Here is a 26,671-nt window from a genome sequence, read left to right as displayed (position 1 = left end):
AGTGTTTCCTTCGATTCAGGAATCAGAGTGGCGTCTGCTTGATAAGGACGTATGCTGAGCTCCGCCATGGCTGCCAGTTAGGGCGCCTTTTGCTTCCCTCCGCCCGAATGCCATCATTAAACGTGACGCATCAATTGTTCGCTTGCCCAACATTGTGACCAACTCCCGTTAGCTTCAGCACACAAAGTGGCACGAAATTGTGATCTGACTGCTTCCATCCCCCGATGATGACCAACAGCTGCGTCGTCTGCCGAAAACGCAAGGTTCGTCGATTCCTGGTCATCTCAGACGGAGAGACGTACTCCGATAATGACCAGAGTTAGATCAAGTGTGACCGGAGCCCCCCGCCGTGCCGGAATTGCATTCATTTTGGCGCGCGCTGCGTGTACGCGACCGTTGCCCGGTCTAATCCGAGCCGCGGCACCGCCGCCCTTTTGCACGGCGAGCCTAGTCGCGCCTTTACCCAGACCGGCCTTGTCCGACGCCGTGTGCCTCGCTCGTGCGCAGCTTGTCAACGGTCAAAAGTTAAATGTTCTGGTGAGCCGGCGTGCGCACGATGTAGCAAGAAAGGGCTGGCGTGTACCTACACAGCGCAGACTATGGACGAGCCTGAACAGGGTCGGTCCCCGGCAGTGACAGCGGAACCCTTGCACGCACAGCAGGGCGACTTTCCCAGTTGGCTGGGCTCTACGGAACTCCCGTCGTCCCATCGTGTGCGCGAGCTGGTGGACATTTACTTTGCCCAGGTGCACACTGTTCGATGTCTGGGCTTCCTCCATATACCGACTTTCATGGAGCGCTTTCGAGAGGACGAGTCTTTGGCCGCGGATTCTTCGGGACTCATCTATATCATCTGTGCACTGGCCGCGCCTTTCATATGTGCCAAAGTGGCGGACACTCGAGACGACGACGACCCAGCGAGCCGGCGCTACCATGAAGCCGGTCGTGGCTGGGCCGCGAGCGCAATGCAGCGCATCTTTGCCAACTTTGGCTCCTCGACGGTCGAATCTCTTGCCGTGTCGGTGCTAGCACATGAGCATCTCACCAGGACAGGTGACCATACCAAGGCCCTTTTGGTCTCTGGTATGGTGGCGCGCCAAGTCCAGATCCTGCAGCTCAACCTGGAGCACGACGACGACACGCTGTGCGTGTCGCCGGGCTCCCTGGCGAGCGAGACAAAGGAGTCACGGCGGCGCCTGTTCTGGGCATGCTACTTGCAGGACGCCCTCATCGAGTGCGGCATCGACCAGCTCCGGCTCATCTCCGGCGACGACGCGCGCGTGCAGCTGCCGTGCCGCGAAGAGGACTTTTTGCGCGGCCAGCCCTGCGTGGCGGAGACGCTGGCGGCGGGCACTCGGCTTGCGTCTGTCGGGGAAGAGTACGCGAAAGACGCTGCAGACAACTTGGATCTGAGGGCGTATTATATTCGCGCCATGGCACTGCGCTCCAGCATTCTACGCTACGTCAAGCACATCAACGGCGACGAACCGTGGGACGCGCTCGGCGGCTCGCAATTTCAACGGCTGGAGAAGCGCCTCGCCGCTCTTGAGCAGTCTATCCCGCAGGCTCTCCGAATGAATAGCGGCAACACATACCTGTACAAGTCGTCTGGCCGTCTCAACTTGTATTACGGTCTGCACATCCTGCTTGCCCAGACCTGGACCGATCTGTACCGCGTGGGCGTGGCCGGGCTCGTCTTCCCGAGCTCCGCCACTGCGCAGCTTCGAGACTCCGCGCCGTTGTATTTTCGGCGGCGCTGTCATCAGATGTGCGCGGACCAAGCGACTCTCATCTCCGGGCTGCTAGAGAGCCTCTACAAGTGCCACCGCGAGAGCATGGTCGATGTTCCCTACGCCATACATGCACAGGTCTGCAGCAGCACGCTCGTAACGACGCTGGCCTCTGCCAGAGCCGCCGACGCGGGCTTTATACCACTCAACTTTACCGAGTCGGAGTGCCGCCGCATGCTGCAGACCAACATCAGGATGCTGCAACACATGCAGAAATACATGAAGGTGGACGTATTTGTCGAGTCTGCGAGCCAGGCGCTGGAGCATTTCGAATTCATTGTTCAGCGTCAGGAGACTGCTCTGTCGAATGGCAAAGAGGGCATGGGCGAGGCCCCGAGCGCTTCGCACTTTTCGCTGGATTACATTCTCAACCCACTGGGAGTCTTCCCCATCGCGCGTACCCAAGCGCGCGACAAGCACATGCCGGAGAGGTTTGCAGGCGCGCGAAGTGCCGTGGTTGTAGACCCCGCGGCCGCCTCGCGATTGACTCAGGGCACTTCTGGTGAAAGGCGGGACAGCCATGAGGCCGCGGCCTTGCGGGACTGGGACACGCAGCTACCGCTTTTGGAAAGCATGGACTATCCAACATTTCTTGACGATGCGTTTTTGAGCGAGCATGGCCTGGGAAACATTCACGTATTCTACTGACGAGTAATAGAGGGTTTGGACGGGGTGGACACTACTGATGAGAACGGCTTGATCGCAACGACTTACCAGACTGTATAGCTCTGACAATGGACAAAGAAATCCTTGATAAATCTCCCGGTATCATATAATAGTACCTAAAAGACGCTCTTCGAGATATATTGGCTTGTTGCACTGTGTCGGCGGGATGACGCCCAAATTCCGGAGACCTCGGGGCCGCGATCCGAGAGCGAGTCCGTGATCCGGCCCGTGATCCGCACCCCGCTGCGAAGCGTCATCATTCATCTTGCCTCATAGCTTGTGTGGATGATGTCAATTGAGGCTTTCTCAGATACCATGCATGTAAAAGCCAGTTGACTCTGAAGATAAATAGGGGTGTTTTGCCATCCGATCATACCAACAACCGTTTCCCCTGTTCTCTGCATGTGTGCCTAGTCTACCGTTTAAACCACCCACAATGCGGCCCTTGTTAGCTACCTGCCTCGCCGTTCTCGGCCTTGCCAATGCCCAAAACTTTGTCGTCTTTGACAGCACGGCCTACACAAACACCAGCATCGGGTTCGGGACCTCCCCCATCAACTGGATCCCCGCCTACGTGTGCAACCCGCTCGTGGCGGACGGCGCCGCGCCGTCCCGCCAGGACTGGCAGCGCATCGTCGCGCAGTGGAACGTCCACCCCGGCTACCCGCTGGTGCTCGACTGCGAGAACATCTACCTCGGCTCGGCGGCGACGGCGGACGCCAACCTGGCGACGATGCAGAAGCTGCAGACGTGGGCGGCCGAGGTCCTCCCGGCCGGCCAAATCATCGGCTGGTACGGCCTGGCGGGCAACACGCCCGCCTCGCTGTTCGGACACTACAGGGCGCTGATTGCCAACCACAGCAGCCATGCCTTTTTCCCATCGGCCTATACCTTTTCCAGCAGCCTCGATGCCTGGCAAAAGTCTCTGAGCACAGTACTCGCGCAGATCAAAGTCATCAATGACTCGCTGCCGACCTTTCCCTTTGTGTGGCCGCAGTACCACAACAGCCCTTTCTCATTTTATCCCGTCAGCCTCTGGCAGAACCAGCTTCTTGGACTCAAAGATAATTCGGATGTGGATGGGTTCGTGATTTGGGGCGGCAAGAACCACGCCGTCTGCAATGACGCTTGCCAGGCCATTGCGGGTGCTCAGCCTTGGCTCAACGCTACTCGTTCTTTCTTGAATGAATTGTATGGTATTTACAACCAGTCGCCGCAAAGATCCGGCCGTCAAGCATTTGTGGGAGTTTGATTGTAACTTTTTTCGAGAGAATGAGAAATGTTTCAATAATTACCAATCATGCTCCTTTGCTTCTGGCCACCCCAGCCGCTCTGTATGATGCGTGCTCGTGCTATAGTAGAGAGGCTCTTCAATGTATTGGTAGCCTCAATGGTAGGTATAGTTCATTATGAAAGATTGTCTCTATTTTAGGATATTTTTAATGAGCTTTACAGATTGGTTCAGTCATCTCATGCTCTCAACCTTTGGTGTTGTGTTTACTACCCGCCTCTTCAATTACAGTCTAAATGTCGTTCCGTAGTGATCACGAGGATGGCGCGTTTTTTATATTATTTCACGACTCACAAAATCACTCTACACGCTATTTATTATACGTCTATGGACGGTTCAAGAATTACAACTTTTCTTGCACTACTTCCTCCACTTCCGATGCGTCGGCTTCTAGATCAGACACTTTGCCAGTGACAAGAACAGTTGGAATAGCTATCAATAGACTACCAATAGCCATTCCCCAGTTCATGGCAAATTGTGTCATGGCCGAATATCCTTCGGCATTGACCCGCCATGCCATGGCGCCTCCAGCAGGTTTCAGTGCAGAGTACGCACCTACCACGACAGCGTTCACCACCGGGCTGTGCGACTGCGCTCCGATGGTCCAGTAGCAGAAGGTTTGCCAAAATGAGTCGTAAGCACCGTAGAATATGTAAAGAAACATGGGGCCAAGGAAGATGGTGCCATGTGTGTAGTCAATGTCTTGTTTGTGGCCGCGACTCATCCGCGCGTCATTCCACAGCTGGAATTTGTATCCACCTCCCCAGATAGCCATGCCAGACACCAGTAGAACAAGCCAACCAGTTCTAGCACGAGTCGCTTTTCGGGAGAAGCTCGAGTCAAGAACAAAACCCATGAGTAAGCCTCCAAACATTTGTGCCATCCAATATAAAGCTCCATTGAGAGATCTGGTTCGTAAAGTAAACGTCGTACCATTCACATTATTTTGCTGATACGAGTAAAAAACGTTCGCAGTGAAAAACATGGGGTACAGGCATAGATTTCTCCAGCTCAAGATGACTTTGGCCGTTTCAACCAGTGTGCTTCGGATGCTTTTCCAGCTCATTCGCTGCGTTTCATGCCTTATTCTAGTACCAGTATACTTGGTAGAGAGATCTCCGGAGGAGAGAACGAGGGCAGATAGCGTCCAACCGAAAAGCATAACGACAATGTAGGCGACGTAAGTTGAATCCGTGACTGTGCCGGACTTGGAGTGGAAGTTCAGGCCAAAGCTAGCCAATGAGCCAATGGCGGCTCCGAGGTTGAAAATGACCCAGAAAAGGCCGATGGCACGACCTCTTGTACTATCAGTGGTATATGTAACCATGATCGTCCCCTGTGCTACCCAGAAGAAAGCGGCGCCGAGGCCAAGCAAGGCCCCAGACGCAATGACAAAGGGCCCATTCTTGGTCCTGTTGAAGTTGAGAAGCGAGCCGGCGTACAAGGCATAGGTCCAGCCGCCCAGAAGTAGCGACACTCGAGGACCGAGATAGCGATAGAATGTGCCCACAAGGGGCAGAGCCGCAACGGCTGTACAGGCGTGAGTGGCCACATTGGAGTTTGCGGCAACGGTTCCGTTGACTTGACCGGATCCACCCATGCCTGTCAACGCATTGTACATGCCGGGGTTGCAGAATGATATAAACGAAATGATGAGGATCTGGGTCCAGGGATCAGAAAAAAGAGAAGGGAGTCCGCGTCGCTTTGGTGTGGCATTGTCACTTTGCGAGTTGAGCGTTGCCATGATTGCTAGTGTAGGAGCGTAGTTGGGGAGAAACTGGCAGTTGCTCTGGAACTTGGTGATGGAGCTAAAGCGTCTTTATATGTGGGACGAAGTGCTATGAAGCTGTACTTTAAATTGCCGATGTCATGCTGGCCAATAATAATGGCGTGCTTGGCTGAAAGAGGCGTCGGTTGTCCAACGGCGCCGCGTTCCGAAGATTATCATCCCAGTGGCGGGGAACGTCGTGCTGGGCTTGGTGCACTTTGGAGGTGCTAGTCAATGGCAAATCGTGGAAGGCAATCGGAGAGTTGACATGCATGGCAAGTGTACAGAATGTAGATAAGAAGAAGTAACCCCGGACTCAGACGAGTCAGATGGGTAGGTTTGCCGAGTGCTACGTTACCACGCTTGCCATGATGCGGACGACAGTAGTACCACCGGATGGTTGGCCGGATCACGGCCGGATCGCGGGGCCGCGTTCCGAGAATCTACATCAACTTTAGAATAAACGACATAAAATACCTGTCAAATATGCTATTAAAGATACAATGCAGCTGAAATGACCCCTTCAAAAAAAGAGCTCTTCCAAAATACTCATTTTTGCATCTTCACAAGATGGGAGACTTTGGACACGGCCCAGAGCCAGGCCTAGGCAATCTCCTGACCGAGGCCATCGGCCGCGAGGCCGAGGACATGGACAGCTTGAGCACCCTCGGTCTCTGCCAAAGATTTCAGCAGGAAGAAAGTCGGGTCCCAGACGCGATCGCGCCCTGCCTCGACACCGTTGCGAGCCTGATTGACGACATGACGCCTCGCCTGCGCGCCGGCGGCCGGCTCATCTACGTCGGCGCCGGCAACAGCGGCCGCATCGCGCAGATGGACTGCGCCGAGCTTCCCGTCACCTTCTCCGTCGACCCGTGCCAGTTTGTCGCCGTCATCGCCGGCGGGCCGCGAGCCGTGGGCGAGGCCGTGGAGGGTGCCGAGGACGCGCGCCGGGACGGCGAGGCGGCCATGGACGCGCTGCGCCTCGCGCCGCACGACATTGTCATTGGCATCTCGGCATCGGGACGGACGCCCTTTGTCCTGGGTGCGATGCAGCGCGCCGTGAGCCGCGGCGGCAGCGGCGGCGTCTTGACGGCAGCTCTCACCAACGCGCAGCCGTCGGCCGTCGGCCGTCTCGGCGTCGACTACTGCATCACGGCCCTCGTGGGGCCCGAGTTCGTCGCGGGAAGCACGCGGTTAAAGGCGGGGAGCTGCGCCAAGCAGCTGCTCACCATGATCAGCACCTGCTGCATGGTCCGGCTGGGCAAGACGTACCGCGGACTCATGGTGGACGTGCGCGTCGACAACGAGAAGCTGCGCGTCAGGGGACGGAGAATCGTCAGCCAGGTCTGTCGGGGAAAGGATCTGCAGAAGAATGCTGCCGCTCTGTTGCGTCTCGATCAGGAGACCGCGTTGGACGATCTGATCGACGCCCTCATTGTCCGTTGCGGAGGCAGCGTGAAGCTCGCATGCGCGGTCGGCGCCTCTGGTCTCGATCTGTCCGATGCGAAGCGCAGGCTTCAAGATGTGCACGGGTGTTTATCTGATTTCATCTCATCTCTGGAGAGGGGCTGCCCCCTCACGGTGGTGAGTGTGTCTCCCGAGAAAACACCACGTCTTTTCCTCGCCATCGACGGGGGCGGTACGAAATGCGCCGTGTCCATTTCGACAGCGCAAGGCGTCGTGGCAAAGGCTGTCACCGGGCCGTGCAACCTTCATTCGGCGTCACTGACCGGAGTCGTCGAGGAGATACGGACCGCTGTGCTCAAAGCCGTCGCCTCGCTCCCTCCCGAGTCCCCGCATCGCCGAGCCTCCATGCCAAACTTTTGCCGCGTCTGGGCCGGCATCGCGGGCTTCCACCACCTGGGGCCGCCCCAGACGGACAAGTTTGCCAGGGCGCTGGAACGCTTGTTTGGCGTGTCCGCAAAGGACGGGAGCAGCCTGCGGCTGACGTGCGACACGTCGCTCTTGTCCTGCTGCCTGGCCGAAGAAGCCGAGGAGGACGGCGAGGCTGGCATCGCGCTGGTGGCCGGGACAGGCTCCGTCGCAATCGCGTTCCGCAAGACGGCGTCCGGCGAGGTCGTGCAGGGCGGCCGGGCCGGCGGCTGGGGCCACCTGGTAGGCGACGACGGGAGCGCCTTTGCGATTGGGAAGCGAGCTTTGCAGTCCGTACTGCGCAGGCGGGAGGGACAAGACAACGGAGCCGTCGCAGGCACCATGTGTGAAACGGCGGCGGCGGCGGCGGCGGCGGCGGCGGCGCGGGCGTGCGCATCCCCGTCGGCCCTCGAGGCTGACGTCGTGCGCCATCTGCGCTGCAGCGACGCCGCAGACCTCTTGTCGACGGTTCTCTCGACAGCGGGCGGGTCGGTGCCGCGACTGGTGATGGGGAGCCTGGCGCGAGTCGTCACACGCGCCGCGTTTCCACCGTCGTCATCGCCGGCGGTCGATGAGGACGAGGGTGCGAGAACGGAGGCTGCCGAGATCCTACACGAAGCCGCCGGGCACCTCGTCTCGCTCGTGGCGCGACTGGTGCGTCTCGGCGAGGCCAGCAGGACAGTCCTGATATTGTCCGGGGCGCTGATGGGCGTGGAAGGATACCGAGAGCTGGTGCTTCAGAAGTGTAGAGAGCAGGGGCTTTGTTTTCGAAAGATCAAAGTCATCACAGACGTATCGGGATATGTTGCCAGTCATCTTGCAAATCTGCCTTTGAACGAGCCAGCTACGGATTTGAGCACTACGCAGTAGAGTAATCTATGACTTGGAAACCTACTAAATTTTGAGCGTCTCGCATCCCAGATTGATGCCATGGTTTCTGTTCTACTCAAGTGCATCAGTTCACCTAGCCCGGTTAGCTGGCTACCAGGACGGAGGATTTCTGGTAGGACCAGAAATCTTCCATGCGATTTTGTTTACAGCTTTATTAGTAGTAAATCTGTCTCCAAACATGACTACATGCACTCTCTGAATTCTTAAAGAATGGCGCAGTCTGTTGCTGCGCTGCGCTCGGAACAACCCTGTTTAGTACAGGCTGTCTTGAAGTTGTATCTTCTTCTCACGTTTCGGTAAGCACTCAATATCCGCCAAGATTCGGGGGTGGTAGGTATCCGGTCGATTGACACTGTTCGGGGGCTTGTCAAGCCCCGGAAGTACTGTCGTCTTTCTCGCAGCACTCTTACCTCGGGACATCCTGCATCAGTGCCCTCTCCATCTTTCTCAAATTCTCGACATCTGAAAGCAAGGTTGCGGCGGTGGCGCCGTGGCGCCGGCAGGGTCCCGGACCTGAAGAAAGGAACTGCCACTTCAGGGCGGCAGGAAGCGGGCATCGTTAACGAAGCCGCCATCGGCGTCGAAGAAGAACAAAGTGGCATGCAAAGCATCGGGCTTGGCCAGTGTGGTGTGGAAGGTGGCCGCCGGAATAGTGTAGCTCATGTCTCAAGTGTGAACTGCCGTGCGCACCTGGTTTGCGTTCATGGTTTCGTCCGTCTTTTCCACGATGGAGAACGCCCGATGGGTTTTCTGAAAAGGCCCCAGATACGCATGATATCCTTGATATGCTAGGACACAAGTTGTGTCATAGTCTACCCACCTGTGGCCTGCTTTGCCGTGCACAACGATATCAACACCTTTTTTTTTTCGGCGCAGTAGTCAATAATTTTTATAGTTGTAGCAACATGTCTCGCCCTACTTCTCACTAGGTGCCGGCGTTAGTCGCTGGAGGGAGACGCAGTAGTATCCGTGGATGGTAGTTAAAGCTCCCGGTCTATATAGCTTGCTTGAGTGGAGTACCGGGCGGACTTGTAGACATTTAGAATCGAGAAACTCACTCGAAGCTTGCTCCCCTGCCCCTTGCAGTTGTCGAGTCCCAAGTAAGTAGTTGCTCCATCAGTACTACTCTCCCGGTGGAATGGCAACGAATACGACGCAAAGGGACGACGGACCAAGGCTGGAAATCCTACCGCCTTGGCAGTCCAGTGTTTGCTTGTTGCAGCAGTCAGTGCGGCGATCGACATTGTCTAGTCCTTGCCTCTAGCGGTTGCCTCCACGTGAACCTCTGCGCTCCTCCATCTTGGCACCGAAGGGCGCAAAGCAAACAGTTCAGATGACTCGGGGACATGGGGGGGACGGCTCCCTCTCCTCCCCCCCTCGTCTCAATCTGATGCAGAAAAAGAAGAAAAAGAAAAAGAAGAAAGAAAAATGGCATAGAATATTCTGGATGCCACGTCTCATACCAGTAACTGATGATGGCGATGGCCTGGTGATGTGCGGGTGACATGCTGTGGTGCAACAGTCGCGTAACCCCTCAATTTGCTACTCTCCCGGGGTCACGGTACTGCTGCTCCTCCTCCACACCAGAACACCAAAGGACGCGGCAGCTGAAATCGCCCTTGTCCGCCGTGGCCCGTGGCTTTGTCGCCATTTTTCTTTTTTTGCTCCTTGGCCTGTTTTTAAACTATCCTTGTTGCGGGCAGCAGAAACCATTCCCTCCCCTCTCCCCCCCTGTGCGACATGCAAATACCCGGGGAAAGCCTATTCCTAACCTTTTTTCCCCCCATCGAGACCAGCTCATCAAACTCCAAGACATCCGCCCATGACAGCTGTCAGACATCCCACGCCGCCCCGTCCGCGACCTGGCCTCCTTCCATTTCTTTATCAGCGATCCGAAAAATCTTCCATCCAAAAAGAAACTCTTCTTCTCTTGACTATGTGAAGGACGCAACTGGCAAGGTCCAGCGACACCAATCGTGTGTTTGGGGCCAAACGGCGAGCAATATCTCCAACTAGCAGCTGATCGAGGCACTCTTGGCATCGCCCGCCCAAAGGCAATCAACGGCCTTGGCCTCTAGTTACCCGCCGCACAAGAGCATCGTCGTCATCATCATCATCATCATCATCATCGGCAACCCGGGGCAGATTCCTATCTCCTTCATCCGTTCTTCCACTCTTTTCGCAGACACGCCCCAGCATGCCATCGTCTGCAAAGGCCCGGACAACCGTCGCAGCGCACATGCGCTCCAAGGCGACCAAGTGCGCGCCGCCCGGCGGGTCGACGACGACGACGACAACGGGCGACGGCCGCGCCCGCGTTGACATTCACATCACCAACCACTACGCCGCCAAGATTTACACGGCGGGCGCTTCCATCACTGGCGAGGCCGTCGTCCGCGTCCCGCGCGACACCCACTTTGACCGCATCGCCGTCCAGTTTGCCGGCTTCACGGCCACGCGCAACTACATGACCCCCGAGATCAGCCAGGTCCTGCACCACTTTCTGCTCCTAGACATGCCGGACAAGGCGGCACACGCCCGGCTGCCTCCGGACCGTTTTCTCAGAGCTGGCCAGTCCTACACGCTTCCCTTCCACTTTGTCGTGCCCGAACGGCTGCCCATCGGGTCGTGCTGCCACCGCTGCGAGCACGCCTCGGTGCGGGAGCACCACCTGCGCCTGCCCCCTACCATGGGCGCTTGTTGGGGCGACCGCGACGACGCGAGCCCCGAGACGGCTCGGGTGCAGTACTGCGTTTCCGTGTCGGTGCTGCAAAGGCCCGTGTTCATGCCGGAGCCCGTGTCCATACTGCGTGGTCAGCACGAGGTCAACGTCTTGCCCGTCGGCGCCGAGGATGCGCCCCTCGATATCGAACCCGGGGACAAGACGGGCGAGTACAGACTGGCAGCATCCAAGACGCTGCGAAAGTCTCTCGTCTCGCGGAAATTCGGCACTGTGACCGTCGAGGCGGCGCAGCCTTCCGCCGTCGTTCTCTCCCCTGACGCGCGTCTGGCGTCGCAAACTCGGATAGCGCTGCGGCTCAGGTTCTCCTCTGCCGCGCGAGGCCTGGGCGAGACGTCCGCCGATGCCGGCCCGGACGAAGCATCGCTGCCCGCCATCCATTCCATCACGGCCAAGCTCATCGCCAAGACCTACTACAACACCTCTCACATGGGCGCCTTTCCGGACCGCGACCGCAGGACCGAGCTCAACTACGGCGCAGCCCTGTACTACTCGGACTCTAGCCGGGCAACGGATCTGCCATTCGATCTGGCCGGCGGCTGGCAGGCGCAGAAGAAGCACGAGGGCCAGCCAAGCGCCTGGGCCGCGACGGTAGATGCCGCTCTTCAGCTTCCGACCGACCACAAAAGGGTCCTGCTGCCTACATTTCACGGCTGCCTGCTGTCGCGGACATATACGCTGCGCCTGGTCCTCTCCGTGGGACCCGGCCGCACCAATATTGCGCTGTCATTGCCCCTTCAGATCATTGTTGAGGGCGGCCTGCCTGCAGTCCCACAACCGTCACCCGCACGAGATGTCCTCGGACATGGCGGAGCCGATGCCTCATTACCAAGCTACAAGGACCATCTCTTTATACAGAACCGTTGCGAAGATGGTTTCGATACACACTTGCCTGCTGGCATCCGTATCATCATGTAAATAAGCGTTTCTATTCTGGCATCTCTACCGCATGCTGGGCGCGTTCTCTCGTATGGCTAATTTTGGGAACCGACCCTGTATATATATATAAATGTTTTCTTCTTATAAATCTACTCCATGCCGAAACTGTACAAACGCATCTATACCACATTACCTCAGCCCCTTGCTTATTTAGCCGCGTCCGCCTCGGCCCGCTCCATAATCTCCCTGATGGCGTCGCCCTTGTACTCGGTGTAGGGGCCGACGCCCTCGCCGTTGGCCCTTGCGCGGCGGGACGCCTCGCGCTTGGCGCGGGCGTAGAGGTCCCTGTCCTCGGGGCAGCGGCGCAGCCAGTCGCGGAGGCGGCGGTGCCGCAGGGACTCGAGCTCGAGCGCGCCGGGCCCGTAGACGTGCAGGTTCACGAAGACGGGCTCGTAGCGGGCCAGCATGCGGTGCTCGTACCACGGCGGCTGGCGGAACAGGAAGTGGTACCCGGCGGCCTCGAGCGCCGGCACGAACGACGCCTCGTCCGCCGGGTCCGCCACCACCAGGTCCACGTCGATGACGGGCTTGGACGCCAGGCCCGGCACGCTCGTCGACCCGACGTGGTGCACGCCCACCACCACGGTGTCCTCGCCGCCGCCGCCGCCGCCGCCGCTGCCGCTGCCGCCCCCCGCCAGCGCCGCCCGGATGCCCGCGGCCAGCTCCTCAAACGTCGCCGGCCACGACGGGTCCGCGTCGACCACGTCAATCGTGTGCGGGACCTTGCGCTGCGACACCCATTCCTGGTGCTCAAACGCCTTGACGCCCTTTTCCATGACTGGACGGGACACGGGTGTCGTGCACTCCTTTACGTGTTCGGGGGAGGGGAGGGGGGAGGGTGTACTCGATCAGTGCGAATCCGGTGAAGCACAGGGATTGGACAAAAGTTCAATAGGAAGCGGTTTTCTAGTCGTTGTTATGTTTTGCAATGATGACAAGTTTGCAGCCTGGTTCGTGGCACGCAGTCAGACTACGCTGTCCACACAAGCCGAATAAGCCCATTCAGCATAGCACTAATAAACTAGCTCCACAACCCGGCGACTTTTGGCAGCCAGAGGGGAAAAAAAAAAGAAATCATGCTGCCTTATGTGATTGTATTGCGGATTGGTCATTTGGGCATCTTCTGAATATGGATATAGCCATGTGTGATGTTGCTACATGGGCAATCCAATTTCAAGGAGGGAAGCCTCCCCCCCCCCCAGGATTGCGTTCACACGGATTGGCGCGCATCACAATTAAAATGCAAGAATTAACAGGATTCTTTCGGGAGCAAGTCAGATTCCTGTTTCTTTCCTTTTTGCTTTTTAACCCTGAGTGATAGTCGTGCATGGGATCCGCGTTGAGATTCGCGAGAATTCTTTGATCCTCGCTTCTCGCTGGTGCCTTGGCAACTCGGCAACCCTTTGTCAACCTGGACGAGACATTGGGTTTTCCCCCACAGCATCCCTTGGCAGGGTCTTGAGCTTTTCAACGCCGATCAGACAAAGGCGGTATATGACTAGTTGACTAGCAACTAGGTAGTTGGTAGATCATCAAGCGGCCCCCAATACTTGCGTACCCCAATGTCCACTAATGCTCGCGCATTCCGTTCCCGGGATGTGCATACCTGGGGGCGACGCGTTGGAACAAGTCCAAGGCCAGCCCTCTCGGCATTTCGTGCAATCTAGCAGCAAAAAGATGGCTGTATCCTGCGTATGCTACCAGCAGTATATTGGGCGGGCAATTCCATCGCGTGGCATCATCATGTATATAAGGCACCGTTGTTCTCACCGTTTTTTGTTTCTTCAGTCTCACTCCAATCTTCAAATCTGTTTGCTTCTTTTGCTAATCACCATATTGTGGAAACCATCTCCTTACCCTCTAAATACAAAAATACGTCATCATGAAATTCAGCCTCGTCTGTCTCGCTTTCGCTGTCGGCGCGTCCGCCGTCGACATCGCCGGCCTCGTCAAGATGGTCACCGAGCTGGTCGCCAAAGAAGGCAAGCCTGTGGACACCAGGCCTCAGCCGCCAGCCATCCCAGAAGCCGCAGGCCGCAGCCAAAGCTCGAGCAGCCGGGCTCCGGGCAGGACAGCCGCTCCAGTCAACAATAAACTCCCCCCACACCATTAAAAACAACCGTCGACTATGGTTCCCCAATGAACCCAAGCAACCCGTGATGTCCGGCATTGCTTTATTGAGTGGGTAAGTGCAACATGGAAACTTGAAAGCAAGAGGAACAGACGATGACCCGTCGGAATTGAAAATGAAAAAAACTGACATGTCTCTCTTTTCAGCCTCTGTGATGAGGGACGTTACTGTTATCCAAGACCGGCAGTGACTGGCCTGGATGCCGTCTGCCGTCAGAGATACCAGAGAAGCCCAGGAAGTGGCAGCTGTCCCAAGACGACAGCAACGGAACAAGGTTGCGAGTGTATACGGTAGCATCCTTACAGATTCAGATAGTAATATAAGAAACTTGTATCAAAAACTCCCACATTCTATGATGAGCTAGGCGCTCACTGCAAGGTAGTCTGTAGTTTCAATGCAGGCGGCGAGGAATCACGTCGATTTGCCGACCTTGTAGTACCCCTGAAAAGTCGACCGCGGCCACATGCCATGGTCAGGTCTTTGAGATGCATCGTAATGGTGGATTTCCAAAATAACACGAGACTTTCTTCATCGAGCTCGCCAGTCACCCGTAATGCATTCACTTGTGCCCGATTTCAGCCTGAGCTCATATAACCTGAGTTCATATAACCTGAGCTCATATGTTTTCCATGCCTTTACTTTTGTATAATGCTAAAAACGCCCAGAAATGTCCGCTTGCCCACGTTCGGCCCCCTCCCCCAGGACTTCAGTCCTCGATGATGAAGACGTACTTGTCCAGAGACTCGTACCACTGCAGCGCGCTGCCAAAGGTAAAGGCGACCGAGGCCCAGATGAGGGACAGCTCGCTCTGGTAGCGGCACCAGTGGGCCTCGCAGTAGCCGAACGAGGCGGCGAGGGTCCAGCCGACGCCGCCGAGCAGGTTGAAGAGGCCCACGTGCCAGCCAATCTTGAAGGGCTGCGGCGTGTACCAGTTGGGCTGCGTCTCGAGAATGTAGAAGACGGAGGCGAGCGCGAAGAGGATGCCGCCGACCAGGTACGGCAGGTAGTACGCGCCCCATTTGGCCTGCACGCTCAGGTGGATGCCCGGCAGCGCGAGGATGCCGCACAGGTAGAAGATGGTGGCGCCCAGCGACATGGTGGCCGACGCGAGGAAGCCAATCTCGTACACGTAGTGCGTCTTGACGTCGTGCCACGACGGCAGCCACTGCCACTCGCGCTCGCCAAAGGGGTTGGTGTTGCCGACGCGGCTCGCGCCGAATGCCTGCTGCTCCGTGCGCGCCGCCGTGCCGTCGCCGCCGCCGCCGCCATTTCCACCACTACCACCACCACCGCTACTCCCGCCCCCATTCTCCGGATCGGCGCTCTCCTCGTCGCCCAGCCGCACCGCGCGGCTGGGCGTCGTCTCGCCTTCGCCGTCGCCGTCCGACGACCCCCCCTGCTTCTCCCGGCTGACGCTGCCGCGCATGGGACCGCGGCGGAAGCTGAAGCGGTCGGCAAAAAAAGTCTCCACGGCGCCGCCAAACTTGGTCTCGGCGCGGTCGTTCCAGGACTCGAGCATGAGGAGGAAGGCGCCGATCTGGAAGAGCGTGGCGCCGATAAAGGACACGATGCCGCCGGCGACGTCCTCCTCGTGGGCGAACTCGGTCTCCGGGTACGCGACGGGCAGCCAGTAGAAGAAGCCGCAGGCGATGAAGAGCGCGCAGCCGACGGTGAAGGAGACGCCAATGAGCCACGACACGTCCCAGTAGGGGAAGACGGTGACCATGCGCAGGATGCCGAGCGCCACGCGCTTGGGCTTGGAGGTGTTGCGCAGGCGGTGCGCCAGCGGCGCGGTGCGTGGGAGGACAAAGACGTGGCGGCCTGTTTTGACGTGATGAAACGCCCAAGTTTTCAGTCAGCAAAGTTTATTTGCGTTTTGACACACACAGTCCCGCAACGGAAAAAGTCATTGGGGGAAAAGCCGCCTTTTGTTCTTGTTCTTGTTCTTCTTCTTCTTCTTTCAAACTCCCTTACCCTTTCGAAATTCGCGGGCGTTCCAGCGGACGCGCGCACGCTCGCGGTGCTCCGAGTGCTCGCCGTCAGGCAGGCCGTCGTCGGTTCGGATATCAAAGATGGCCGTCGTCGGGTTGAGGAACGCAAAGGGGCCCGACACGCTGCCCTGGCGGAGGGACAGGTTCGGCCCCGAGGGCGTGAAGCGGGTGTCGCAAAAGGACAGCGCGCGCGGGGGCGCGCCCGGCCGGTTGTGCGCATTGGCAATGGCCGGGTGCTTCTTGCGCTGCGGGTGCGCAAAGGAGATGCTGCGGGGAGCTCCCCCGGGCCGTCCGGCTGCGGCGGCGGCGGCGGCGCTGTTGGAGGCCGTGGCGCGGCTGACGGACGTCGCACGCGGGTTCCAGTTGATGTTGGCAAAGGAAATGTTGCGCTTCGTCTTGGGACGCGGGTCGGGGCTCGTCGGTTCGCTCATGATGGTTCGGTTCGCGGGTGCCGAATAAGATAACCAGGGGGGGGGTTCGATTTCGGTAGTGGTGGCGGTGCCAAGACGCGGGTTCCGGGAGTAAGCCGGAGATGGTGCTGCGTCTTATCCGATTCTGCGCGTAGTACGATCCAACATGGATATCCTCGAATGGCGAAAGAAGTTGGCACCAGAGGGGAGGGGAGACGAAAACAAAGAGAAACGGAGGATGAAGAGGAGCCCGGAATATTGATTTTTTTTTTGGCCTTGTAGTCCTACCACCCGCCCTTTCGAGGCGGAGCTTGAACCTGGGCCCAGATGGTCTCTGGCCCGGACCTTGGAAACCCGGCCGACCCACTAGGGCAGTTGGCAGTTGGCAGCTGGACCCGAGTCATCGAGAGCGGAGAGCCTGGTATTATGGAGATGAAACTCTATGGCTGCATTTTCGGGCTGCATGGGGAAAGGATGCCCTCTTCCATGTACCTTGAAAAGGCCGGCGGTACATGAACCAACTCAATGCCATCGTGTCAGCGCCGCCCATTCGTTCGGCTTGACGATCGGCAACCCTTGGTGTGGCCATGTGCATCATCCAGCAGCCCAACTAGACATCCGTGGAGGGTTTGATAGATGAAGCGCAAAGTATTGCCATTCGTTGCTACCAAGGACCAAAATAAAGGGAACCATAGAATGCCGTCGTCAGCCTGCTATATACAATTCAGCGCAGGACACTCATCATTATCCCGTCATCAGACCCTTCAGAAGCCGATGGGCTCACCAGGGGGTTTTCTTCTCCACACTCTCCACAAGATACAGTTGCTCTGACAATTTTCAACAGCCCGTAACTACCCTCTTGCCTCGTCCCGTCTACATTTCAAACAGTCGAGGAAGCTCCTGGCTTGAACCGTCGGGGCTTTAGACATTACAGTCTTGTTGCGTACCAACAACGACTCACCCAACGCGAAATGATTAGATGGAAAACTTGATCATCCGAGGGTCCCGTGATCGGGCGTCCGGGCGAGTGGGAACGCGCTGTCAACTTGCCGCTAGAGCCGAAGCTATTGGGTGCTTCCTTGTGGATCGTGGGTTCTCCACGGCCAGGGATCATATTTTTTAATTCCACATGATAGGATTTGACTCTTGTTATTCTGCTGCTTTCCGGGTAAAACAACAAATTTCTACACATGTTGGTACCCAAACTCGATAATTGCCATCATATCACCCACACCACAGCCTTTCTATCAGGCGTCTCCCGCAACAGCGCAGCAGACACGATCTTACATTGTACAACCCTTGTTACATCAAGAAATCTCACAGCCTCGTACTTGTGTAAACCAGCCGCTTTGAGCCCCGCAGCCTTTCAGCCTCTTCATCGCCGTCCGCGGCATCCCGACGACCCTCCTCCGTCGCTGCCGCAAACTTGAATTCGGGCACCAGCTCCGCCTGGACCGCCCAGCTCGCCGCGTCGTCAGCAAAGAAAGAGCTCCTGCCACCCCCCCCCCCAATATCCCCATTCCGCGGCCTACTCTCGGCGCCCGCGTGCCGTCCTACCAGCAGCGACCCGGTGGCCTCGCCCTGAGCAGCTGCACGACGCGCGCCGCCACCACCAGCAGCAGGTCCGCGGCGGGAGAAACGTCGTCTGGAGGCGGTCCCGGTCCCCGGAACAGCGCATAGCTGGCCGACGCCGAAAGAAGCCCCCGGGTGCAGGTCCGCGCCAAAGGTGCGTCGTGCCGACGGCGGCCCCGTCGTGGACCAGCTGCCGGATCTCCTTGGCCCCGGGCCGCGCGCAAGGATGGAAGGGTAAGGCGGCCGTCGTGCGCAGGACGAGGTCGAGGAAGCCGAAGCGTCGCAGTCACGGGTAATCGGCGCGACCTGCAGCGCTTGGTACTTCTATGAGTGAGGAGCGGTCAGTATTATTCGTGATCCTCGTACATGCATGATGTCTCTGAGACATACCACAAGTTCCACGTATTTTTTCAGTTCGTGGTCTGATGTGCCGTGTCCTCGATTCATTCTTGATTCAAGTAGCTACAGTATCAGGCTGACGGTAGTGAATCCAACTACCTCGCATCACAGCACCAAATTACACGAAATCCAATAAGAAATTCAAGAATATATATCCAACGAAGATGAAAACGCCTCAAATTGATCAACAAGGGTATCTAGAACAAAACAAACCTTTCAACACGCGCATACCTACTTGTAATGAACCGTCACCTCTGTCGTCTTTTGTATAATCATCCGACCCGAGTCATCCGACTCGGACGACACATGCGACTCCTTCCTCCCCACCAGTCCAGTCTTAAGTGCTTCTGTCAGCGTGTCTCTTTTTCTGCTCAGGCCGCCCTCATCCGCCCTCGCGCTCGTGAGGCTGCGCGGCGGCGCCGAGTTGCTCGTCCTCGAGTTTGTGACACTGCGCGACACCGAGTTGCTCGCCCTCGACTTGGAGCTCGCCGAGGAGGCATGATGCGATCGCGGCTCCTGCGGGACCGTCTGCCACGTAATGTCGCGGGCGGTCGCGCGGTTGATGACGACCTTCTTCTTGCCCCCGGCCCCGCCGCCGTCGCTGTTCTTCTGATCGAGTCCGGCGGGCCTGAACGTCTCGAGGCGGTAGTAGGAGTCGTGGTGGCCGTCCTTGCAGCGCAGGCCGGACGATGTGGAGGCCGTCAGCTCCACGGCCGCCGCCGCCGGGTGCGTCGAGTAGAACGACGTCAGGAGCGGCTTGAGGGCCGTGGCGGAGCCGGAAATGATGGAGAAGTGTACGCACGCCTCCGTGACGAGGTCGGCCATGGTGGCGCTGCGGTCGGCGCCGGTGTTGATTTGCGGACTCAGCAGGACGAGGCGGGCGATGACGAACGGCACGACTCTGCAGGCATCGTTAGTACACAAGCCGCACTTCAAGACGAGGGGCATGGGCTCGTACAATAGGCGAGCGCCGAACGCGCATATGATTATGATGCGCCTCGATAGTTTGAGCTGGATGCCCCAAACGAGATGGGCCGCGATCCCCCATAGCACCAACTCAATCACTATACCCGTAATCTCCGTGCCGAGCCACCTCGAAAACTACAAGGACGTTAGCACTTCACCGAGCCGTGCACGCCAGAAAGCAAGATGTACCATATCATTGGAGCCATCCAGCACCTCCCACGGCCGAGAACGGTCGCCACGAATGCTGATGGCAAGCAAAGAGATCACAGTCCACAGCACAGTGACAACGGCCGCCAACCGCGCAGGCTGGATGTGCGGGCCCGCTTGCGAAATGTACGCGATAAAGAGAGCCGCTGCTACTCTGCAGAGGCCAAATGAGACAATGTAGAATATCTGCGCGAGGTAGAGGCCCTGCGACGACGGTCAGCCGTCTACTGCTCTCTCTCTTGCTTTTTCGTCGATGCTTACTTACCGTCTGTACCCGTGTAATGCTAGACGCGGACAGCGTATGGAATGGCTTGCCGTATCCGTGCGCGATGGCATGGAACAAGAAGACAATGTGCAGCAAAGCAGCCAGCTAGCCGCTCCCATGTTAGTAACGATATTTTGGACGGGCACGTCGGGGGGGGGGGATTCTGGCGAGCGAGTCCTTCACGCACCAGCGAGCCAGAAATGGCATAATCGTCCAGGCCCCAGGCCTTGGTCCGCAGCTTCGCCCACACGCGGACGAGCCAAGCGAGAAACGCCCAGCCGAAGAAGATGCCCATAGCGCTGGCAAGCCATGCACCTTGGACCTCTTCCATGTTATTGGAGTCTACCCCCCTGTGCTGATGTGTCCCTTTGACGAAAGGGAATCCTAGTTGGTTGGGAAAAAGGTTTCCTCGTAGAATAAGGTGAAAAAGGAAGTGAGAGGAAGCGGAGCGGAGCAAAGATGGGAAACGCTGCAAATCTGGAAAGAAACGAAAATAAAAAAGAGAAAAGTCACCGAAAGCTGTGTCAGGAAAAAAAGTGCCTTCGGCCAACGGCAGGTAAATCGCTTCCGCAGGTTTGTTGGGCGCAACCGCCGGTTTAAAACAACGAGGCTCGCGCCAGTATGAGGGCTCCTCTGTTGGCTACTGCGCTCTTCTGAGCATTCACAATGGCGCTTTTCGAAACCCCTTGCTCAGTTTTCTACTTTGAAGCTACCCGCCCTGAGACCACGACGTAAATGCACTTCTGTTGCTGCAACTGCACAAAGGTACTTTCTGCATAGGGCTCTGGGCCTGGACTTCCTGCATACATACTAGGGGGGGGGGGGGGGGGGGGACGGGAGGAATTGAAAATTCCGCGCCTTGCTCTCCTTCCGCCACCTTGGGCTAGGTAGCCGCCGAGCGATCAGTGCTAATATTAGTAAAGACGAGGCTCCCGGGGGTTCTCGATTGTCTCCGTTCACCTGCCGCTCCCAATTCCGCAATGTCCCTCCTCCTCCTCCTTCCTCCCAAGATCGACAAGGGAGTATGTGCTCTCGGGAGTGACGACCATGACAAACAATAGGTCTAATCCCCAACAGTTTGGCGGCTAGAACTGAAAGACGGGCGTGTCTCGCCTGGGCGCGCCAAATGATCCTGCGTTGGCTCGGCTCGTTGTTTGTCGAAATGAAGCAAAAGGAAAGCTAGACGAGTGGGGATTTAAGGCGACCCCTGCTCCTGGGAGCAAAAAAAAAAAGAAAGAAACACCACATTGCCGGCTGGGTTAATCATTGCAGTATGTATAATGACCTTGAGGGGCCCTACATTCGGCGAACCCAAAAACAAGGAGGGAAGTGAGTGTCGCAAATGGACCAAGCCACCAACACAACTGCTGGGGTCCAGTGGCGTTTCCTTTTTTTGGCCCTGCTGCAACGTTAAATTGGTGTTTTTGTGCAATTTAGGTCAAGGACAAGGATCTTGTGATGGCCGCCGCCGTTGATGCACCTGCGTACTCCGTATCTGCCAGCCCATTGTGTAAAGGCAGCCAACCAGGCTCGGCCCCTGCCGCCCTACCGCACCAGCACTGTTTTCAGTTACAAATAAAATATACAAAGTACTATTAGGGCCATCGTGCCTTGACAGTACAACATATGCAATATAACATGCATGAAAGAAATTGATGTACGGAGTACATTCCGTCCTTGGTTAAATCCGATTTGGCAGTGGAGTCATGTTGAACAACGATAGATAGACTAATAATAAGTGCTAAGCAGTCATTCAAGAGAAATGCTCCTTGCGTCCCTCCACCAGAGCTACAGGGCCAAAGTATCTCTTCCGTCCAACGATAAAGTAGTAAATTAGAGCACCAATGATGACGGCTGCGAAAATGGGGGAAGCCCAGTTGAAGCCAGCGGCCGTTGGGTGGTTGGTCTGGGGCCAGAAGGACCAGAAGAAGCTCCAGAAGCTAAAGACGACGGCGGCACAGTTCACGGGAATACCCCATCGGCCCAGAGAGAAGCGAGCAGCCGGGATGGTGTCCGGTTGACAGATGCGTCTCCACAGGATGCATCCGATGCTGAGACAGTAGCACTGCAGAACCGCTACCGAGCCAAGCGAGGTGATGGCGTAAAAAGCCACAGGACTTCCGATGTAGATGAGCGAGAGGAGCGCGCTGAAGACGCCACAGAAGATGTAGGCATTGGTGGGAATCTTGCGCTTCTGATCGACCTTGGACAGCCACTTGGAAAACGGCAAACCATCGTCGCGGGCAAAGGCAAACAAGTCGCGGCTGACGGCGGCGAGGTACGAGACATTGCCAAGAGTGAGGAGAAGACAGATGATTGCAAGCAAGACGGTAACCCAGGGCAGGGACATGGATTTCATGAGCACATGAACCACTGGGTATGTGGATGCATCATTCAAGGCATCCTCGACATTAGGCATGTGGTAGCCAAGAGTGATGGCAACGAGCAGCGTTTCGAGAAAATTGAAACATAAAACCGCGAGCATCACCTTGGGGACGGAATCGGATGCCTGCCGGACTTCTTCGGACATGTGTGCAGCCTGAATGCCGGGTTAGCGGCGTGAGTATTATTTGGGCGAGAGCATAAACGCACCGTGTCAATGCCTTGAAACGCCGCAATGGCGGGAAGTTGTCCGACCAGTACGGAAAGGCCGAGGTTTGCCCAGTCACCCTTATCCTCCCAGTGGCCCCAGACGTCTTTGGACTCGGCCAACGGCGCATTGACCCAGATTGGGACAAGGAATGCGACAAACGCCATGAGCGAGAGCGCAAAGATGGCATTCTGCGTATGGGGGACAATCCTCGAGCCAAATATGTTGGTAAGAACAGTCGTGCAACCAACAGCAATGACGAGGAGAGTGCCGTGCCAGTTCTGAGGCACATAGCTGGGATTGTTGAGACCGATAATGGCCTGGATGAGAGTTCCGACGAGAAACAGGCCAACCGCATTACCAGCCTGCCATGCCAGAGTGGAAGACCACCTGCAAGCGCATCATGTCAGTTTCGAGAAATGCGACACCGCGCCGCAGCAGTTTTTTTGTACGAGATACATACCCAGTGAGGTAGCTGAGAATCTGCTGGCAGTTTTCGGGTGCGAATTCGGAAACCCAATGATACTGAGCACCTGCGATGGGCGCCATGCTAGACATTTCAGCCATGCTGAGAATGACGGGCAGGTAACCGACGAAGCACCAGACGTTGGAGAAGATCATGCTGGGGATGCCGCCGTCGAGCAATGCAGGAGTGACGACAAAGGCGTTCAGACACCATGCCGAAGTTGCAATGGTGACAAAAGAGATCATGGAAAAGAGACGGTACTGGCGAATGAACTCTTGCTTGCGACCCATGCGCTGCATGTCACGGTTGTCGGCCGAGGTCGTACGGTAGATCGAGTCGGCGTCATCTTGGGCCTCCTCCCGGCCAGAGTTGGAGCGACGAGGGGACAGCTCGACAACACCCTCGTCCTTTCTGCCGTAGTAGTCAGTAGCAGTGCCACTCATGCTGAAGACCTTTTTGTCTGGTATGCTCTAGAGCGTTGGGTGCAAAACGTCCGTTGGGCTGAGTGGTGCAAATATGAAGAGTCGAAAAATTGCGACGACTGAATATTTCTCTCAAGGTAGGTTTCCCATCGGGTAACAGCTTCTTTTCAAGCATAATAAAGCAAGTATCCCCTTCACCGTAAATTGCTATGCAGCTTGCTGTACTCGGCTAGCCACGAGGGGCATCTCTCTCCGTGGACACGGGCTCTTTTGTTCAAGCAGGTGTGGCTAGGATAAAACCTGCAACTCATGCAAGCCGACTTTCCAGTATGTAACAACGCAGAAGAGCCCCCCCGCCTTGCAAAAAGTCTCGATGATTGAAGAAAGGATGGACCCTGTCGCAATAACTAGGGGCTGGGCAAGGCTGCCGGGGCAAGGCTCTGTCGAAGGTTTCGGCAGCTTTTTTTTTTTTTTTTTGCTGAATGAAACTTTGCCCTTGCTTGGGCCCTAATCCTGGCGCAGTCGCCCCCTTGTTTGATATGAGCGACCCAAACTGGTTTTTTTGTCTACGGATCATGGAGCAGGACAACCCAGGTGTTCGATGAGACCCAGAACAGGGGAGCGTGGCGGCGCCCGTGCCAGGCTGCTTCAGTGGCTAGGCCGCAGATAAAGTATTCGAGCTGCATCTTATTATTTGGCAACCTGCAACCATCCCTCGCCAACAAAGCTTGATACGACGTCGACGAGGATCAGGTTTGTCGACTCAACGCTAACGAGGCGCTCTGTGGTGCAATGCAGCACTTTGGTGGTAGCATCGAGGCGGAGGTGCGGGTCGCGGGCGTACCAGTGTGGAGGCCTTGAAAAAAATCGGACCTTGTCGTCTTAAGCCGCAGCCTCCTCGTCGATTAAAAAGGAATTTGTGTTCATCTCTGAGATGACGGGATCAGCTAATTTGCCCACAATACGGCTCGGGCAGACACCAGTGGACAGGCTCCCGGGGCGGGACCATCTGTACTAACCAGTAACGGTGCGATGGGGCGCATCTGGGCGGCAGATTAGTGAGGGAAAGGAGCAGTGGGCGGGATAGCTGCAGCAAGCGGAATGTGAAGCCGGGCTCTTCGAGGCAATACCAAGGTAATTTGTGCGAGCGCAAAAAGGAAGAGGAAGGGAAGGAGTTGGAGGTGGGGGTTCATCAACGATCAACGCTTGCATCAGTGTCGTGCATGTCGTACTCGCCCAAAGACCTGGAAGGCATATGCTGTCGTCCCACGCTTGATGAATGCTCATCGTCCCCGACGCCTCATGGTGATGAACTTGGGTCCTAACAAACCAACCGACGACGGACGGGGTGATGGGGGGCCAGCTCAAAGGGCAATTCGCTGTAGCCAAGTTAGGTATGGAGGCGATCAAGGGGTAAAAATTGAGATTAAAGTAGGTCCCAAAGTACTGGTAGTACCTGTCTTCAAGTGTTTGAGCCTATTAGTATTTTGCAGAAGATAGGAGGTGAATACTAATAAGACCCTACTCATTTTAACCTTTAGGAAGAATAAAACTAAGAATAAGAAATATAGTAAATCTTATTCCAATAGAATTCTATTACTTAAAAATCCAAGTTTAGAAAATGGGGTGGGGATACAATACCTAACTTACTAGCTATCAGAAAATGTCATACCTTTCTGCAAACTGTCATAGTGGCGAGGTATGGTTAGTTATCTTTGCATATACTGCTTTGTTCTAGGACCAAATCTCGCGTATAATCATGTCAAACCATGCGTATTCGTTGGGGTATTCGTCGAGCATCTCTGACAGATACTCATGCCAGTCGTCCTTCCAAGCAGCAGCGGCAACTGTGGCGGATGTATATTCCCAGTACTCTGGATACCAACCCGCTGCTTCCCAATCGATCAAAACTAAAGACTTGTCCTTCTTTAAAATAATATTTTTCCTCTGCAGGTCCCCGTGGGTGAATACCGCCGCATGATCTCGGAGAGCAGATGGGAGCAACCGACTGTAAAACTTGGCCTTGTGTGCAGATCCACCATTATAGAGATACTTTTGCACCAGAGCTTTGTTTAGCTCTGCTTCTGATCCAAACGGGCCGCTGATTTGCCGATGCTGATCGGGTTCATCGTGTGGTGAAATCCAGAAAACTGATTCCTCGAATGGTTGGCCTCCCAGGCACCCAAAATATCCCGGGGCGGGAATGTTCCGTAGCATGTTGAGACATGTGCGAAGTTGGGATGCTATTTCTTTCTTCTGACATGATTCCAAGAGACTCCAGCATGCCTCGAGACTCTCGCCCGATATATACTCCATAATGATGTAATTTACCTTTCCTCCTTTGACATCGTCCCTCGAGTACAGGCCGTATACTTCAGGTACAGGGATCTCTTGTGTCTCTTTGAGAAATAACAAAGTTTCACCTTCTTTAAGACTGACATTTAAGCCGTACTTGATAACGTAGCTGTCGCCAAACCGGACGACTCGGCGGCCTGTATGTTCCTTAAGAACAACACCTGAGGATGCGATGACTCCTGGAGGAGGAAGTGGAGCAGGAAGTCTCTCCTTTGGCGCAAAGTAAGGTGCTTTCAGATGTGCATCCATAACCAAGCTCGTGTTTTGATAGCTATCTGGCCTGTGAAAGATTCGTGTGTGTAGATGGGAGAGTGAAGTTCTTTGACTGGTGTTCCTCGCTGCTATGAGCATTGAGCGTGGTGGTTGGGAAACAAGCCGGGTGAACTTCAGGCCGAAGTGCAACTTCCACTACGCCGCATAGCCTACCCTTAATATATCTCCTAGGAGATGATAACTTTATTTTCTAATACTATTATTGAGAAATCTAGCTATTAAATTAGCTATATTATATATAATAGTATAATTATAATAATAAAATATATTAAGCTTTTAAACTATCCTAAAATCCTTAAAAATAATTAAGAAGACAAAAGATAAGCTAAAATTTTATATGAATACTAGCTCTAAAAAGATAGCCTACTAGAGGTTAAAAAAGATTATTAAATAATAATTAAAAGAGATAAAAATATGTTTTAGAAGATTTAGAAAAGAGTTAACTAAGTATGTTATAAGTAGAAAAATAGGAAGAAAAACTATAATAGCTAGTAATAATTAAGGCTAGAAATATATAAATTATATGTTAGATAAAATTAGTTTTATTTTTTTATATTTATTCTAATTTAGCTATTTAATTTTGATAATCAAAGGTTACGATAGGTAACTACTTTGCCCTCTAGTACCCACCTAGAGAGCGGGTGCGCCGCCTAACGAAGCTATTAAC

General features: G+C 55.7%; 12 protein-coding genes across 12 annotated transcripts; 5 read left to right on the top strand and 7 right to left on the bottom strand.

Moving 5' to 3' along the window:
• Positions 1 to 599: 599 nt before the first annotated feature.
• Positions 600 to 2,438, top strand: V2A60_004318 (fungal specific transcription factor domain-containing protein; the record flags this gene model as incomplete). The annotated part of the gene is made up of 1 exon (XM_083255639.1): positions 600 to 2,438. One exon carries the CDS (start codon positions 600 to 602, stop codon positions 2,436 to 2,438), a length of 1,839 nt encoding a protein of 612 aa, XP_083111765.1.
• Positions 2,439 to 2,892: 454 nt separating this feature from the next.
• On the top strand, positions 2,893 to 3,708 carry V2A60_004317 (uncharacterized protein; the record flags this gene model as incomplete). Its single annotated transcript, XM_083255638.1, has 1 exon — positions 2,893 to 3,708. One exon carries the CDS (start codon positions 2,893 to 2,895, stop codon positions 3,706 to 3,708), a length of 816 nt encoding a protein of 271 aa, XP_083111764.1.
• A 382-nt stretch (positions 3,709 to 4,090) lies between these two features.
• Positions 4,091 to 5,491, bottom strand: V2A60_004316 (uncharacterized protein; the record flags this gene model as incomplete). Its single annotated transcript, XM_083255637.1, has 1 exon — positions 4,091 to 5,491. The coding sequence occupies one exon, from the start codon at positions 5,489 to 5,491 to the stop codon at positions 4,091 to 4,093; it is 1,401 nt and encodes a 466-aa protein (XP_083111763.1).
• A 594-nt stretch (positions 5,492 to 6,085) lies between these two features.
• Positions 6,086 to 8,257, top strand: V2A60_004315 (uncharacterized protein; the record flags this gene model as incomplete). Its single annotated transcript, XM_083255636.1, has 1 exon — positions 6,086 to 8,257. One exon carries the CDS (start codon positions 6,086 to 6,088, stop codon positions 8,255 to 8,257), a length of 2,172 nt encoding a protein of 723 aa, XP_083111762.1.
• Positions 8,258 to 10,475: 2,218 nt separating this feature from the next.
• On the top strand, positions 10,476 to 11,936 carry V2A60_004314 (uncharacterized protein; the record flags this gene model as incomplete). Its single annotated transcript, XM_083255635.1, has 1 exon — positions 10,476 to 11,936. One exon carries the CDS (start codon positions 10,476 to 10,478, stop codon positions 11,934 to 11,936), a length of 1,461 nt encoding a protein of 486 aa, XP_083111761.1.
• A 167-nt stretch (positions 11,937 to 12,103) lies between these two features.
• On the bottom strand, positions 12,104 to 12,733 carry V2A60_004313 (GrpB family protein; the record flags this gene model as incomplete). Its single annotated transcript, XM_083255634.1, has 1 exon — positions 12,104 to 12,733. One exon carries the CDS (start codon positions 12,731 to 12,733, stop codon positions 12,104 to 12,106), a length of 630 nt encoding a protein of 209 aa, XP_083111760.1.
• Positions 12,734 to 13,839: 1,106 nt separating this feature from the next.
• V2A60_004312 (uncharacterized protein) lies at positions 13,840 to 14,070 on the top strand (the record flags this gene model as incomplete). Its single annotated transcript, XM_083255633.1, has 1 exon — positions 13,840 to 14,070. The coding sequence occupies one exon, from the start codon at positions 13,840 to 13,842 to the stop codon at positions 14,068 to 14,070; it is 231 nt and encodes a 76-aa protein (XP_083111759.1).
• Positions 14,071 to 14,794: 724 nt separating this feature from the next.
• V2A60_004311 (uncharacterized protein) lies at positions 14,795 to 16,510 on the bottom strand (the record flags this gene model as incomplete). Its single annotated transcript, XM_083255632.1, has 2 exons — positions 14,795 to 15,909; positions 16,063 to 16,510. The coding sequence occupies 2 exons, from the start codon at positions 16,508 to 16,510 to the stop codon at positions 14,795 to 14,797; spliced, it is 1,563 nt and encodes a 520-aa protein (XP_083111758.1).
• Positions 16,511 to 17,806: 1,296 nt separating this feature from the next.
• V2A60_004310 (uncharacterized protein) lies at positions 17,807 to 18,508 on the bottom strand (the record flags this gene model as incomplete). The annotated part of the gene is made up of 2 exons (XM_083255631.1): positions 17,807 to 18,385; positions 18,452 to 18,508. The coding sequence occupies 2 exons, from the start codon at positions 18,506 to 18,508 to the stop codon at positions 17,807 to 17,809; spliced, it is 636 nt and encodes a 211-aa protein (XP_083111757.1).
• Positions 18,509 to 18,691: 183 nt separating this feature from the next.
• V2A60_004309 (uncharacterized protein) lies at positions 18,692 to 20,229 on the bottom strand (the record flags this gene model as incomplete). The annotated part of the gene is made up of 5 exons (XM_083255630.1): positions 18,692 to 19,361; positions 19,419 to 19,561; positions 19,616 to 19,837; positions 19,899 to 20,003; positions 20,086 to 20,229. 5 exons carry the CDS (start codon positions 20,227 to 20,229, stop codon positions 18,692 to 18,694), a joined length of 1,284 nt encoding a protein of 427 aa, XP_083111756.1.
• Positions 20,230 to 21,651: 1,422 nt separating this feature from the next.
• On the bottom strand, positions 21,652 to 23,397 carry V2A60_004308 (uncharacterized protein; the record flags this gene model as incomplete). The annotated part of the gene is made up of 3 exons (XM_083255629.1): positions 21,652 to 22,437; positions 22,491 to 22,878; positions 22,952 to 23,397. The coding sequence occupies 3 exons, from the start codon at positions 23,395 to 23,397 to the stop codon at positions 21,652 to 21,654; spliced, it is 1,620 nt and encodes a 539-aa protein (XP_083111755.1).
• Positions 23,398 to 25,110: 1,713 nt separating this feature from the next.
• V2A60_004307 (uncharacterized protein) lies at positions 25,111 to 25,980 on the bottom strand (the record flags this gene model as incomplete). The annotated part of the gene is made up of 1 exon (XM_083255628.1): positions 25,111 to 25,980. The coding sequence occupies one exon, from the start codon at positions 25,978 to 25,980 to the stop codon at positions 25,111 to 25,113; it is 870 nt and encodes a 289-aa protein (XP_083111754.1).
• Positions 25,981 to 26,671: the final 691 nt, after the last annotated feature.

Source organism: Cordyceps javanica, chromosome 3 (genome assembly GCF_051103115.1).
Source record: "Cordyceps javanica chromosome 3, complete sequence".
Taxonomy (NCBI): domain Eukaryota; kingdom Fungi; phylum Ascomycota; class Sordariomycetes; order Hypocreales; family Cordycipitaceae; genus Cordyceps; species Cordyceps javanica.
The sequence above is the reverse complement of the archived record's forward strand: the minus strand, read 5'-3'. Positions and strand labels throughout refer to the sequence as shown.